We start from the raw sequence: 17,067 nt of genomic DNA on the forward strand, positions 1-17,067 counted from the left end.
GAACCTCTGCCCCACATTTTCCAGAATGGCCTGTTATAGCGCCACCAGGAGGCCGACTTTTATAAAACACATTTTTTTATATTACTCCTCCAGATTCTGTCCAAAAATCCCGCAAATCGTTACACAGTGTCTCTATAGCCATGTGTTCAAGACGGATCTGTCCGATATTTCATATTCCATCCTGATTGGCTAACATTGGCTTTCAAAGTTTGCAGGATTGGCCCGTTTTGAACAAAAAGCCTCAAATCATAAACACAGCGTGCAATTTTACTTGAAATCTTTCACGGACTTTCATACTAGGCTGAGGAATATATCCCACCCTTTTCACATTGGCCTGTTATAGCGCCACCAACAGGTGGATTTTTGCAAAACACATTTTTGGCTCAAAATGCCTCAAATCATCCAATTGCCATCCAAGGCGTAAGAAGAAATGGCACCCTTTTCACATTGGCCTATTATAGCACCACCAGGAGGCCACAACCTGACCTGCCCTGGTGGAGACCTGTGCCCCGAGGGGCACTTTATCTAGTTTAACCTTATTTTAACCAGTAAAAACCACATTGAGACTAAAGTCTCTTTTACAAGTGTGAACTGGCCAAGGGAAGAGGCAAAATAAGTAACACAGCGCTGCCAGTAACAATAAATACAAGACAATAACAGGACAGACATGTAACATTCATAAACTAAGAAGCTCAAGGAAGAACATGAAAGTCTAACAAGTCCAATAAAGGCAAATATATAAAAACTAAGCAACGGAAAGCAGGAGCAATGTCTGGGAAGTGTGCCCATGGCAATCCTTTTGAAACTCACTAGGGGATCACAGAAGCCAAGCCAGTTTGAGTCTGGTCTGTAGGTCATGGGTTCCCAAAGTGGGGTCCGGGGACCCCTGGGGGTACTTGAGGGAGTTCCAGGGGGTACCTAGCTCAATTAGAGATAGTTAGGAACCAAATGGACCCTTATGGGTATGTAACTCAGAGAGTGGACAAATGGAACCAAATGGACACTCTCTGAGTTAAATTAACAGTGGTTTTACAATATAAATTGGGGTCCCAGAGATAGAAATGTCATTAAATCGAGGCTCCGTAGCATAATGCGTGTGAAACTGGGGGATCCATGACATTAATATGTTTTGGAATCACTGCTAGAGCCGTAACAATCCTCCATTATCGGGGTCACTGGCATATGTTTTCAAATGGGGGTCCGTGGCTTAATAAATATTGATTTGGGGGTCCTTGACACGAAAAGGTTTGGGAACCATTGCTGTAGGTCATTCCATGACCAGGGTCCAAAATAACGCACATATTTTTTCCCAGCCTCAGATTTTTTTGGGGGCACGACAAGTTCAAATTTAGAACAAATGTAAGGTGGGAGATTACCAAGAATGGCTTTGTAACTAAGTGAGAGTATACAAATGTAGCAACTTGCGAGCCGTTAACACATTAATTGCCCGGAACTATTTAATCCATTACATTCATGCGCCCAGTCGATTTATAAACACGGACGCCTTTTCCGGACGGACCGGCCGGAAGTTCATGATGTTGTGTAGCAGCTAACAATAGCCACAGCACTTTAGAATCGATTGACAACAACGGGAGACAAGAATAAATCTATCGAGACTAGACTGGACCGCGGAGCGCCGTCTAACACAGGATCTTTTTTCAGAAAAAGACGGGATGATTTAGATCGCGATTTATGAACGTTTTAAGATTTTCGTTTTCATCAGCTAAACAGAGGAGGGAGTTTTTTGATGACGTCTCAGTCTTGCGCGTCACCGAGGAGAGCCCAGCAGGCGCGCCTGGGCTATACAGCCAGGCGATCTGTTCTCGTATCAATAAACTTCGTCTTTAGGACAATACTTCGTCCTGAGCGTCGGGCGTTACTAATAGAAAGGACAAAGAACTTCGTCCTGGGCGATTAATCTGTTAAGGAGCCCCAACCCACTAAAGTACAGTGAGGGGTCCTATAGTATAGGAGAAATTGGTAATGAACCTCAATGCAGCATGAAACAACTGTTACGGTGTACAGTGAATCACCTACATCAAAGGATATTGTCCAAGATTTATCACGGGTGCATTAGGAAACTACAATGGCATATTCTAGTGATCCCCTACAAGCCTGCAGCCTGGCTAGTCAAGGTCACCTGGACAGGAGCCGATTTATTGCCTCAGTGTCTCAAATCACCGGGCACATCTCGGAGGGCTACAGCAGGGGAGCCACTAACAATCATGTACTGTATGTTTAAAAATGAGATTTAATTTCCTGTGCAAAACTTAAAACATGAAGCAAGAAAATCTGTTTTTATCATTAAAGGGGAATTTCTCCCTAAAGCTTTTTTTACAAAAGTAAGTTGATAATTATGAATATTGACAAAAAAAATAAAAAATTAAAAAATAAAGATATAGGGGAGCTGAAGCTGCAGCTGGAGATGAAGCTGCTGCTGGAGGGGTCTAACACTAGAACTCCTATTCAATCGCGCAATTGGTTTTTGTTTTTTGTTTACATCTGTTCTAGATGATGTGACAGCAACACTCCATGCATTGTTGACACTGCACTCTTCCTGGTCTATGTGAGCTGGTGTTAGACCCCTCCAGCAGCAGCCCCAGCTCCAGCCCCAGCTCCCCTATATCTTTTTTTTGTCAATATACATAATTATCAACTTACTTTTGTAAAAAAAAAAGTTTAGGGAGAAATTCCCCTTTAAGGTGAGAAATTTAGCAGTTTGTTTGCCTTTTGACACACACTGAAAATTGACAATATTCTCTGTCAGGCAGGCCCTGTATAATAGTAGTAAGTTGTTATTCTTTTCAGGGGCTGGGACTATGCCCTTTCCTTTATCCACCTTTTCCCCAGGTACCTTCCTCCTTTACAAATTATGTGCCCGCCCCACATTCAGCATGTTGTGTTGTTATGCCCCTCATAAGAATAACCACTTTTTCCACCGTGGCACCAAAATAAGCAGTGTATTTGGAGGTTGGAGGATGAGTTGAAGTAAAATAGGCTTCTGTAGAATGTGAAGAGCAGTGAGCAAGCAGCTATTCACTAAATCAGTTGTAAAGAGGCCCAAATGCCATTTGTATGGTATTTTACGGCATAAATACATTCTGCAGTTACATCTGAAAGTCGGAATTGATTTTTACAAGTTTAACCCATTTTGACCTGATATCAGATTCTAAAAATGTTTTCTACATCCTGACAGTTTTCTGAAAAAGCTACGTTTCTATGTCAGTCGTTCTTCAATTTTTTAGTGGTGCAAACCACTCCAACAACCAGCTTTGTTTGTATCCGTGTTTGTGTGTACGTGGGGCCCAAAAGAATGAGCATGGTTACTATGGTCACTGACATTACGTCAGACCACAGCTGATCAGGCTATATAAGACCTTGCACCACTCAGTTCACACGGGGTGTGATTTTTCAAAAATAGCAGACCTACAAGCTCATAGCGCGCCACTCGGTGGCGCGCTATGAGCTTGTAGATCTGCTATTTTTCAATAGCTAAAGCATAACATAATGCTAACACCAAAAGGGGTTCCCGCTCAAAATGGGTTAATGGTGAAGAAGCAACAATCCAATCCTATATCTGAAAACTCTGCGTGCATCCATATTTTGTCACAATGGCTGACCAATCGATCTGAAATTGCACATGCATTGTACACTGGCAAAGCAGATTTTGTCAATGTACCCAAATTTAAGCTGCTTATTAGCATTGTTGGCCAGGCAGACAGGGAGCAGAACTCACATGGGGGACATGGAACAGAGCAAACAGAGAGACGTGAGGGACAAACTAAAGGCCTTTTCAGACGGGGAGCGACTGACACGCCTTGTAATTGATTTTCAATGAGAGGCGTGCGTTTTATTTTGGACGCGCGCGATTACCCAAGCGTATATTCACGGAGCAGACCTGCGGTGATCCAGGGGACAACCCCTGCATCACTCGCTCCCCGTCTGAAAGGACCTTGAAATGAATAGTGAAATAAATATGATTTGGATTCCATATGTGTCCGTGTGTTCATAAAAAAAATCACACCTGTGTGAACTGAGTGACCCACAGGGTGCCCGGCTCGAGAAATGACAGAGTTACAGTGTGGGGGTCCCTGGAACATCAAGACCCCATGAACACGCCCAGGGGGGGGCGGTTCTGGCGAAATGGTTGAGAAATGACAGAAATGACAGAGTTACTGTGTGGGGGTCCCTCTACTGTACTGTCACTGTACTGTACTGTCACACCCGAAATCACGGCATGGCTGCTAAAAACTGCAGCGTGAAGCTCAACAGCGCCACTTTGTCATCTGTTGGTACTCTAAACAGACACAAAACATACACGCACACAAACAGACACACATTGCTGTTCAATGGAGTGGTTGCACCACTCAAAAACACAACATGGTAACAAGGATACATGGACTCGTCTCACCAGCTGTGGCAAGAAGGAGGAACTCAAACTTCCAAGCAAGCTGAAGATCATGCTGCTGGGTCGCATGCATCAGGGGTTAAGGGTATGGACTAGTGTTTGATAATGGGAAAAATAACTGTACTGCACTCCATTATTATTATTATTCTTCTTCTTCTTCTTCTTCTTCTTCTTCTTCTTCTTCTTCTTCTTCTTCTTCTTCTTCTTCTTCTTCTTCTTCTTCTTCTTCTTCTTCTTCTTCTTCTTCTTCTTCTTCTTCTTCTTCTTCTTCTTCTTCTTCTTCTTCTTCTTCTTCTTCTTCTTCTTCTTCTTCTTCTTCTTCTTCTTCTTCTTCTTCTTCTTCTTCTTCTTCTTCTTCTTCTTCTTCTTCTTCTTCTTCTTCTTCTTCTTCTTCTTCTTCTTCTTCTTCTTCTTCTTCTTCTTCTTCTTCTTCTTCTTCTTCTTCTTCTTCTTCTTCTTCTTCTTCTTCTTCTTCTTCATCATCATCATCATCATCTTCTTCTTCTTCTTCTTCTTCTTCTTCTTCTTCTTCTTCTTCTTCTTCTTCTTCTTCTTCTTCTTCTTCTTCTTCTTCTTCTTCTTCTTCTTCTTCTTCTTCTTCTTCTTCTTCTTCTTCTTCTTCTTCTTCTTCTTCTTCTTCTTCTTCTTCTTCTTCTCATTTTCTCCCATTTTAGTTTTTATGCCAATTCCAAAGTCTTCCCATGTGTAGTCCCGCCTGTCACTACTAACCCCTTACAGTTAGTCATGTGGGAGGGTGTATAGTGTAGACGTGTCTCTTGGTGCACAAGAACAGCCGCTTCTTTTCACCTAACAGTGTTTAGGAGTTTCACCAGGAGGATGTAAGCTGTAGAAGTTGCTAATTCGGTTCAGTGAATTAACCCCAGTCTCCTCGGTGGTAGGAAGGAACTTTACCCTTGTGACACCCCCTCATTTCACTCTTATGAGTATGATGGTGCTAGAGCAATCCTTGCCAAACGTCTAAGGACATTTCCATCGGCATTCTCAAGTCAAATGTGTTGCAACTTGTGTGAGTTTTGCAATTGTCGGTCGTTTAAATTAAAACACTGTTTTACAATGTGCATTATTTTGCATGCATCAAAAGCTTAAGGCGATCCCGACTCCACATGATCTGCATCTATGGCTCTTCCGTGCCTCGTGTGCCACAGAATAGTCTCTTAAAACAGAGTGGCAGGCCCTTCCTGCCATATACAAACACTCCCTCCCGAGCACTTTGTGTCCCTCAAGTATTGTACTTTTAATTCAATCTCTTAAGTGTTCTCCTCTTCAGTGCTTCGTTCATCCTTTTCCACAGATGTTGTCTCTTGTTTTTCCAGTTCTACTTCATGGAGTAGAGGGGATGCTTCCCCTCTAGTTTGTTACATTTTCCCTAAGGTTGACTACCTCTCTCTCGTCTGTCACTCTCTTTAACCCATTTTGGGCGGGAACCCATTTTGGTGTTAGCATTATGTTATGCTTTAGCTATTGAAAAATAGCAGATCTACAAGCTCATAGCGCGCCACCGAGTGGCGCGCTACGAGCTTGTAGGTCTGCTATTTTTGAAAAATCGAAGAACGACTGACATAGAAACATAGCTTTTCCAGAAAACTGTCAGGACGTAGAAGACATTTTTAGAATCTGATCTCAGGTCAAAATAGCTTAATCTCACGTGTCTTTTGCTCAGTGTTTCTTTCCCTCCGTCGCCACCTCTCATATACTCTTTTTAATCTTTCTTTTTTCACCAGTTATTCTTTCCACCCTCCTTCCACTGTGATCACCCAGAGTCACAGCTTCGGCACCCACATGTCTTCGGCACCCTCATATTCCCTGGAACGTGGCAGCAGTTTCTGTCACCCTCCTATAGCTTGTCATGATGGCAGCCACACAGGGAGGCACCACTCACCCGGCCTTCACTGGGCTTCATCCATCCCATGGCGCTGGCATATGAACTGACACCACCTCAATCTGTTTCCACCAACAACACTATTAACTATTAGCTGTCTACTGCCCATGAGGCATGAGGAGGAGTTATGGAAAAGGGCAGGCCCAATGTTGCTTGTAGTATCAGCAGTCTCAATAACGCTGATATTTAATAAAGCGATTGTTTTATTACACTGCTGAAGACGATCTCCTGACCAAAAACCTGAAATACTGTAAAGACGCCCTGAGGGCGAGAAGAGAACTCGCCCTAAAGGGCTGAAACAACAGTTCTGGGAATGCCCATATATGGACCTTTATATATATATTTTTTTTTCTTTTTTGAATGACGTGTTCGGGCCGGCCGGGTAGGGCGTAAAATGTGTGCTAATTAGTAAGGCCAGGCGGGGCCTCGGGCCAGCCCAGTTTGGGCACCGTTAGGGTCCAGGTAGGGCCGGGCCTTAATTTTCGGGTCGGCTGCCGGGCACGGCTGTGCTAATAACTTTGGGGCGGGCCCGTCTAGAGTTTGAATGGACAGGTATCAGTCAAAAGGGAGACATCGAAGAGGAAGGACAGGTGGGGGATGATCAACATATGGAATGTCAGAACAGGTCAGCTCCATATATGGAGATCTAAGGGTTTGAGGTTTGAGGTCAGATGTAGAGTTGCTGGCCGGCTCCATATATGCAGATCTAGGTGATGATCCTGTCTTCTCCATGTATGGCTATCCAGGGTTTGATGAGGTCAGTGTTGTGATCTTCATATATGTAGACATATATGGAGCGTGTCATGAGGCGTGACAGACTGACGGCCATATATGGAGTGTGTCACAAGGTGTGACGGACGGACGGACTGACTGTTTTGCAGGTTTTCATAGTAATCTGAGACCTAAAGTCGCAAAAAAGTGCCAATTAAAGAGTAAAGACAGTTATGAAACTAATGCTTAAACATTGCTTAAACAAGGAACACTTATTTTGTAAATTGTGTACTAAATTTACATAAAATAGGATATGACAACCTCTTCATTCATTTTAGAGAAAATTAATGACCAGTTCCCAAAGCCAGAAGCTTGAGAGCCAAAGCTGTAATTTGAGTGTCTCCAGGATCTACAGCCTGGAGCTGCTCCATTGACAAAATTGAAGAGTGACTTTGGAAACCCATAAACTGTTCCAAGTCTTTACACCCAAATGAGCATGATTTTACTGCATGAGTGAATCAGGGAACGCTTACTAATATAATCTATCCAAGGACAAAGAAATAACATGACATTGCCTGTGTTCTCCTTTTAACCCATTCAGGCCTGACGTCGAAATTTAAAAAAAAAAGTTTTCTAAATCATGACAATTTTCGGAAAGATTTGAGGCACATTTTAACGATTTTTCAAAAATAGCAGACCTACAAGTTCATAGCGCGCCACTCGGTGGCGCGCTATGAGCTTGTAGATCTGCTATTTTTCAATAGCTAAATTATAACAATGTTTAAAACACCAAAACGGGTTCCCGCCCCAAAATGGGTTAATGGTTAATGTGGTTAAACGCTAACGTGACATGGATGCGTTCCAGGTCTCAATGGATTAAGAGGCGTCAGGCGTGTGTGACTCATGTAAAGGTGGAGGAAGCACAGAGCAGCTGCGTGTGTTGAATATGGAAGCACTGAGCTGACAGGAGTTAGTACGTCAACGTTCAATCATGGTCAAGAGTGGAAATGGAAGAGTCCTGACCACAGAATACAACAGTCACATAAGTCAGGGGTTCTCAACCCGTGGGTCGCGACCCCTCGGGGGGTCGCCAAATTATTTTAGGGGGTCCCCAAATTATTTTCAAAAAAATATATATATATATATTTTTTATTTTTTTAAAGAATTTCACGATTTTTCAAAAATAGCAGACCTACAAGCTCGTAGCGCGCCACTCGGTGGCGCGCTATGAGCTTGTAGATCTGCTATTTTTCAATAGCTAAATTATAACAATGCTTAAAACACCAAAAGGGGTTCCCGCCCAAAATGGTTTAAGGTTATTGTAGCAGTCAATTTATATTGGGGGTCGGGAGGGGGCGGGGCGGGGGTCCCGAGACATTGCCAAAGCATTTCCGGGGGTCCCCGGCCAAAAACGTTGAGAACCCCTGAAGTAAAGGATGACCCATAACCACACAGGTGTGCATTAACCCATTCTGGGCGGGAACCCCTGTTGGTGTTTTAAGCATTATGTTATACTTTAGCTATTGAAAAATATTATTATTATTTTTGAAAATTTGTGAAAATGTTCCTGAAATCTTTGAATATATTCTTTCAGAGCGAGTTTTTAACTCAAATCTTTGCTTCTGGGGGGTCTCTGGAACAACATGTTTTCAGATGGGGGTCGACGGCCAAATACATCTAGTTTTGGGGGTCTTTGACATGAAAATGTTTGAAAACGACTGACACAGAAAACTGTCAGGAATTAGAAGGCATTTGTAGAATCGTCCTCAGGTCAAAATGGGTTAAAGGATTTGAAACCATGACGTGGAAGCGAAGAACCATCTGACAGGTGACGACGCCATGGCGGTGTCATGCACATTAGCTAAAAAATATGACAATTAATAACCCGAGGATTGTAAAAGTTGAGCCAATTGATCTGGAATGCAATGCTGGTTTAGGGAAAGATAGAATAGCACATAGACAAACAAAATAATAGATTACCCAAAACTAAATTACACATGCAGCCGATAACATGAATGAGTCATTCATGAGTTCATTTGATTTGGATAGTTCAAGAGCGATGATAATAATACATTTTTGTTTGCCAATTTCCTACCAAATCAGGTTACATTGAAGCATGCACTGCACACAAACGTGGATGTGTGTGTGTGTGTGTGTGTGTGTGTGTGTGTGTGTGTGTGTGTGTGTGTGTGTGTGTGTGTGTGTGTGTGTGTGTGTGTTATATTACAGGTCTGAAGTCCATATCTATGACCGAATCATGCTGTCCGTATTGATATACAGTTGGCCTATAATAACACTCCCTCTCATATGATACTGCTTCAGTGACTTCACACAGCTTTTTCCTCTTAGGGTGCTGCTACGGTATTATTGTAAATAGATTTAGCCGTGTCTCATTCCAGTGAACAAGATGACTGTCCCCATCAATCCTGCTAATTAACCGAGTTTCTTTACATTTCCATTACCGTGATGAAAACGGATTGGCTGTGGGTGATGAATATTTGCTCCAGCATTTGCTGTGGCCCTTTAGTCGCCATGGCAACTTTCTGGACAGTTCCCCCCCCCCCCCCCCCCCGACGCTGCAAGTATTCATGGGTACTTTATCCTCCAGAGCATCATCATCACTCTCCATTTAGATATTAGCACATTTACATTTTTCTACCACACTATCTCTGCTGGGGAGTGGGCAGGGTCTGTGACCATGGTTACGATGATATTAATGAACCTCTGAAGGATTAACGAATCCTCTGTACTTTCAATATATTACCATATTCATCGCAGGTACATCAAGGGTGCTTGGGCGTTATTGCACTGGGAGTGGTTGAAGCTTTGCTTTTTTTCCTCAGTTTTGAGGGAAGATAAAAGATATGCATAGAATATAATCAGGTAGATTAAAAGCAATCTCATGAGAAGGTGTGTGTAGGTGTGTGCGTGTGCGTGCGTGTGTGTGTGGTAGTAGTAGTAGTAGTAGTATAATTCACAAGGGTAGGAAGATCAAAGCGGCAGGTCATTAATAAAATCACACCCGTGTGAAATGAGGGGCGCTCTTGTCATCGTTCAATCAAAGACGACGTTGGCCGTTGTTAGCGAATCGATCGACAGCTCAGTTTCAGTCCCAGCACAGTTTCATATGTTTAATTTACGTCATATTTAGCGGAGTTAACAGCTCTTATCATCATACTGTATATCATCATGCATCATCCCATACTGGCCAACCAGAACCTGTGATTGGTTAATTCTGGCCAATCAGAATGCCTGTTGCCTGTGATTTGGTTAGCTGATTTGCTCGTTTTCCCTTCAATGTCAATGGCGTTTAATGTTTTGATGTTTCATTTACGACATAAAAAGCAGACATCTGACGCCATTTCTCCGTTCACCGTCAATGGAAAAAACTTGAGACGGGCGGGGACAACATTTAGCGGACATTTGACCGTAATTCTCTTACCGTGGTCAATGGCAAAATCTTAAGATGTGTGGGAACAAAAGCTGTTTATAGAAGGGGCTAGCACCCCTTAAAAATAACACTTGTGTCGCCACATGACGTCACTGCTTAAGCCATTCTGACCTGAGATCAGATTATAAAAATGTCTTCTACATCCTGACAGTTTTCTGAAAAAGCTATGTTTCTATGTCGGTCGTTCTTCGATTTTTCAAAAATAGCAGACCTACAAGCTCGTAGCGCGCCACTCGGTGCCGCGCTATGAGCTTGTAGATCTGCTATTTTTCAATAGCTAAAGCATAACAATGCTAACACCAAAAGGGGTTCCCGCCCAAAATGGGTTAAAGCAAACATTAAAGGGTAAGACCACTTTTGTAGAGGTTTGGGTTGTGTAGTTACCTTGCCATGATGTAACTCCAAATGTGGACAAGAAATCAAAAATAATTTCTCCAGTGATTAGAAATTGATAATTCAAAATATGCTCCTTATTGACTTACATTGTACGCTGAAACAGCTCTCAAAGTCACTCTTTTAGTATGTAAACAAACACAAACAAAGTTGTTTCAGACAATATAGAGCAACACCAAAACTCATGTGGTTTTATTTCTTCATAAAAATGGTAACTTCCTGTTGATTTTACTATATGAAGATCTGGATCCGGATCCATGGATCCAGTCCGGGTTTTCTTCTGAATAAAAATGGACAAATCAACAGGAAGTTAACATTTTTATGAAGAAATAAAACCACATGAGTTTTGGTGTTGCTCTATATTGTCTGAAACAACTTTGTTTGTGTTTGTTTACGTACTAAAAGAGTGACTTTGAGAGCTGTTTCAGCGTACAATGTAAGTCAATGAGGAGCATATTTTGAATTATCAATTTCTAATCACTGGAGAAATTATTTTTGATTTCTTGTCCACATTTGGAGTTACATCATGGCAAGGTAACTACACAACCCAAACCTCTACAAAAGTGGTCTTACCCTTTAAAGGTCCATAGACTTGGCTGCCACCTGACATCACGTCATGTGCTGATTTTTTTGAGGGGGCATCAAAGTCCATAGACTTGGATGCCACATGACATCATTTCGCCCCTCAAATACGTGAACGTCTTTGATGTAATTCTTTGATGTATTTTGTGCTGCAGTTTCAGAATAATAGTGAGACATAAACCAAGTACTGAATGGAACACAGACTTCCACAGGCTTGCTGCTAATTAACTCCCATTCTTGGTTATCAGTCAAAACATTCAAAGTGGTTTATATTGCTTTGATCTGATCACAAGGTAAACCATCATTTTACTTGAATTCTTTTGAAATATTACAAGCATCCCAAAATGGGTTTACCCAGGAGGGTCGCTGGCATCTCCCTTAAGGATAAGGTGGGGAAACTCAGCCATCCGTGAAGGACTCGGGAGTCGAGTCGCTGCTGTCCTTTGTTTAGAAAGTCTGATAATCTCACGTAAAGATGCCTCACGGTCAGCTCCCGGGGGAGATTTTCCAGGCATGTCCATCTGGGATGAGGCAGGAACCAGGTGGAGGGATTATATATCCACACTGGCCTGGGAATGCCTCGAGATCCCCCAGTCAGAGCTGGATCATTTGGCCAGGCAAAGAGAAGTGAGCCTGGGGGGAACTGCTACCTGCCGTGCCGTGACTTTGGATGAGCGGTTGAAGATAGATAGGTGAAATGGATGATTGGAGATTACACATAGTGCTCCGTCAAAGTAATATGCCCTCCTTTCCTCAATTGATATTAAACCAAAAGGGAAAAGGAAAACACAGACATACTCCATTTGAACTCTGTTGAAAAGGCATTTCAAAGAAATCACCTAAATTAATTTCTTCTTTTTTTAATTTCGTTTTAAGGCATATCTCCTTCAATGGAGCTGGTGAGGATGGAGGATTTACTTTCACTGTTCTGCTGAAATCTCCCTTCTCAAATATTGTGTACAGTACACTGTACAATTATGAGAGTTCATTCACAATTTAGAGAGTGTACAAATGGAAGCAAATGGACTCGTACTCATTAACCTCATCTCATTCCGTTCCACACACACAGAAGGGTCTATTTGGTTGCATTTATATAGACTCAGAGTTAATTTAACACTCAATATTCGAGTATGTCGAGTATGTCTTTTCATGGCCAGTGTCAGACTGCAGGTCAAAATCACATCATTCAAAGGTAAAACAAAAAGATTGTTCAAAGGGTTGTCATAGAAGTTTCTGCAGTGTGTCCTACTGTACATAACGTACGTTATGTAGAGTGTCGTATTTTAGACCATAAGACATCCATGTGTACTTTGAACGGCGGAATATCACACGCAATTATCTGAACTCAAATGAGACACCATTTCAACAGGCCTGTCTACATATTCTGCTTCGTATATCTGGCCATGGATTTTAATGCAATTTATACAGCATACCAAGCAATGACCCTCTCTGAACCTGTCCCACGACATATTGGTTAAAAGACCTGTCATCCTTTCTTCATTTAGAGAAAATCAAATTTGCAGTTAGGTTTTGGGTTCCATCTTGGATGCTAAAGTATTAGCACCGAGAAAAGAGCGTGCAAAGGCTGCGGCTAATACAGAAGCTAATGGCTATGGAGAAACAGAAGCACTGCTGGCAAGGCCTTAGCAAGCGTCCGTAGCAACCAGAGCGAAACACAGCGGGGCTTTCTTATAGCGATATCAAACGCCTTAAGACGAGCCTACTCGTCATGAGCGCCCCACGTAATTCATTTATAGGACGAGTATAACTGTGATTAGCACCAAATGTGTTAAGGAGCACTTCATCCATTTTCAAACTTATCTGCATACACTGTAATTGGTCCTCACTAATACTAAGTTGCCACCATTTCCGTCTGCTGGACATTTCAGAAACCTGTCTAATGACATCATTGATGGGGATTCCAAGCTAATAGAAACTGCAGCCTTTCTCATCCTGGAAAGACAACACACAAGGAGCCATGCAGTTGTCTTTTTGGCTGGTTTCTGAACTGTCCACGGAACCACCTCTGATACACGGCAGAGAGTAGACATACCGTCTTTTAATTGAACTTCGGTGAGGACCAGTTATAAGAAAAGGTTGAAAATGGGTGAGGTGGCCTGGGCCATGGCTCAGTGGTCCAGGCAGTGCAGGCACCTTGGCTGGTAATCCAGTCTGGCAGTGTGCCGCGGGTTCGACTCCCGATCCCGACGGCCTTTACTGCATGTCTTCCCCCCCATCTCTCTCCCCATTTCCTGTCAGCCTACTGTCTGTCCCTCCATAAAAAAATATAAAATAAAGGCGAAAGCCACAAAAAAAATACATTTTAAAAAAAGAAAATGGGTGAGGTGAGGCATTTAACCACATGGACCCTTGGGTCCGTATTCTGGTCAAGCCATAATAGGTGAACATTTGCCAATAATAGGCGAACTTGGATAGCAGATCTACAAGCTCACAGGGCATCACAATTGTGACCTTCTAGCTCTATATAGGGTTTAAGTGGTTAAGCAGATTTGCAAAGATAAATGCAATTTTAAAAAGCTTTGATTTTAATACCTATTGTATCATGGCACAATGCTTTAGTGCCCTTGTGCAGTAACAGACACGATTACTGTATGTAAACCAGTCACTTTAATTCTAGTTTAGTCATTCTGTTTTTAACCGTTTTCATGGTTTCTAGTTGTGCCAAAGCACTACATTGAAAGACGTGCAACAATAGGTTATATCAATACATTTCAATCCATACAGACAATATTTAGGCCTGGACAACAAAGAACACCTGGACAACAAAGAACAGAAAACATATTTCACTGTTGCAAGTTTCTCTGCTAAGCAATAATAATTCCAATACAGTGATGAGACTGTGGTTTACCGGCCAGCCAAACCTGCTGTATGTTAAATCCCATGACAATTATGAACATGCTCACAGCCTCAAAAACCACACATGTGCTTTGATGTATGGCCACAGCTGCAACATTGGGTTTATTAGACACACACATATATATATATATATATTGTAGATCTCCCCAAAATGTCTCAAATGATGAGGCTTTCTGGGGAGCTCATGTCTCTTTCAGCTCCGCCATGTTTTGCACCCTGGGTGATGTAAGGAGTCATTGTGGGTTAAAATCGATGCTGGGATGCATTCAAGCTCCCAGGCGCCAGCGACTGTAATTAACAAGTAGGCCTACTGTGCAGAACATATAAGATAAGCTACATGAACATGCAAACATTTCACATGGGGCCGGAACAGGCCGTTTCGTCATGTTTCATCACTCTTTACCGGGAGGATTATAATGGAGCCCCAGGGACTTCCATTACCAACGAACCACCGGTCAGTTCAGCTATTATGCTATTTTCTGTGTTGTTTATCCACCTACACAGAATGTGGTCCAACCCTGCCTTTCAATTCATGGCTTTTCATCTGTGATGACCATAGAAGCTTAAAGGTATATTCACTTATTTTTTCTTTTTTTCTGGATAATCCTCCCTACTATAGAGTGTGCTGACCATATAAGGAGTTCCTCCCTGTCCCCAGTGAGCCCCTGGGGTCAAAAAACTAGTTTCAGTTTTGGTGGCGGGTGGCAAAACCTTCATCCAATCAGGATGAGTGGGGCCTTCCTCCAATCATGATCGAGTGGGGGCGGGCCTTGGTGCACATGCTGTTGGCCTGTTGCACTTCCCCCCACTGTAGTGCGTGCATGTGCACATTTTGTTACCGGGGCGGACTGGGTGGTTTTCCAAATCACCCAAATCACTGAATGCTCCTTTAAGCTTGCACACACTCGTTACATTGGTAAAAAGAGGTCGCGGCCTGGGCCATGGCTCAGAGGTCCAGGCACCTTGGCTGGTAATCCAGTCTGGCAGTGTGCCGCGGGTTCGACTCCCGAATCCGACGGCCTTTACTGCATGTCTTCCCCCCCATCTCTCTCCCCATTTCCTGTCAGCCTACTGTCTGTCCCTCCATAAAATAAAGGTGAAAGCCACAAAAAAAACATATAAAAAAAAAGAAATAGGTCGCAGAGGCTGAGCTTACCTGATGAATGAACGTCTGGGCTCCCCGAGGGCTCATGAGCAGCACGGCCCGCCGCAGCGTGTCCCGGTAGCGGTTGAGCTCCTCGGTGCGCATGGTGTTGAAGAGGTCGGTGAAGACGCGGCTGACGTTACGGTCCACCCTCTGCAGGGAGACGTCCAGTCCCAGTCGAGACGCCTGGTCCATGAAGTTCTGCAGACCCCGGATATCTGGGAGGAGGATAAGATAAGATCCGTATTTGTCACTGTATGACATGTGCCCAGAAGGGCCCTTAGGTCGGCAGAACAGGGTCTGTTGGACCCACCCTTCACCAAACTAAAAACTAAAGGTGACAAATCATTTCAGGCTGTAGCAGCCAAACTTTGGAATGCTCTCCCACTAGCGCTGAGATTTTCCTCCTCTGTGGGCATTTTTAAAAATAGCCTCAAAACATTTCTTTTTAAACAAGCATTTGTGGATGGTTTAACCTGAACTTAATATACCTTTGTTTTATGATGTATTTATGATGATCATATTGTTTCTTGTTTGAGCTGAATTGTACAACACATGTTTTATCTGCATTGTTTGCTTGTTTACTACTTTACTGTTCTGTATTTTTATTGTATGTAAAGCACTTTGTGAGTCCTCTCTGTGAAAGGTGCTATATAAATAAAATGTACTTACTTACTTACTATGAGATATACGACAAAACTTTGTTTAGTGCATCCACACAAAGTATCAACAGAGAAAGAAAGAAACACTGATGGAGCAACACCACATCATCGTCATGGTCAAGTCAAGTCATCACAGTCTGTTAAAATACAGAATTTAAAAAAACTGAGGAGGAGAGGAGGGTGTCCATGGTAAGAGGGACGAAGAGGAGAGACAGAGATAGAGAAGAGAGAATGAGGGAGAAAAGGCCCAAGAATCAGAGAGAGTAGAGGACAACATCATCTTTAAGCAGGTGCAAACTTAGACGGTACTGCATCCCCAAAGCATTTCTTCCACGAGACTGCCAAGTGAACAACCAGCACTTCCAACATCTGAACACCCACTCAATACTTAGGCATTCATCCACCTGCTTCAAGGCAATATTCACGCTCTGCTCTTGATCTAAAGCGAGAGACAAAACAAGCACACTCGTCTCACTGCATTTCTTGGGAGATTACACTAGGATATGAGATTGGTGGCAGGTGTTGCTTCCCCCAGAGAACTTGGTGCGCCCGGGCATATTGCGCCTTCATTTCAATGAAACAAGCCAAAGAGAGTCTGCGCAGCAGACAATCAAAGGTGATGCAGGACGGAGGCCGCTCGCTAAGCTCTACGCTCCCGGCACACACCGGGGGAGCAGGAGCCCAGCAAGTGCCAAGTCAGTGCTGCATTGTCAAGAGGAGGAGAGGCGGTGGTGCAACAGCAGAGCCTTTCTCTGTTCACAATGGAAGCTCTGGCAAATGTACTCCCCTGCTATGTATGGGAGGCGGGTGTTGTGTGTGTGCGTGTGCGCGCGTGTGTGTGTGTGTGTGTGTGTGTGTGTGTGTGTGTGTGTGTGTGTGTGTGTGTGTGTGTGTGTGTGTGTGTGTGTGTGCATGCCGTGCGTATGTATCCACGCATGT

At 43.1% G+C, this 17,067-nt stretch overlaps 1 protein-coding gene across 1 annotated transcript in view; it reads right to left on the reverse strand.

Moving 5' to 3' along the window:
• Window positions 1-17,067, reverse strand: part of grid1a (glutamate receptor, ionotropic, delta 1a) — a 455,767-nt gene that overhangs the window by 133,060 nt on the left and 305,640 nt on the right. The window contains 1 exon segment of the mRNA XM_079513136.1: window positions 15,479-15,684. Coding sequence (XP_079369262.1) covers window positions 15,479-15,684 — 206 coding nt within the window.

The sequence above is a fragment of the Electrona antarctica genome, assembly GCF_951216825.1.
Source record: "Electrona antarctica genome assembly, chromosome: 10".
NCBI classification, from domain to species: domain Eukaryota; kingdom Metazoa; phylum Chordata; class Actinopteri; order Myctophiformes; family Myctophidae; genus Electrona; species Electrona antarctica.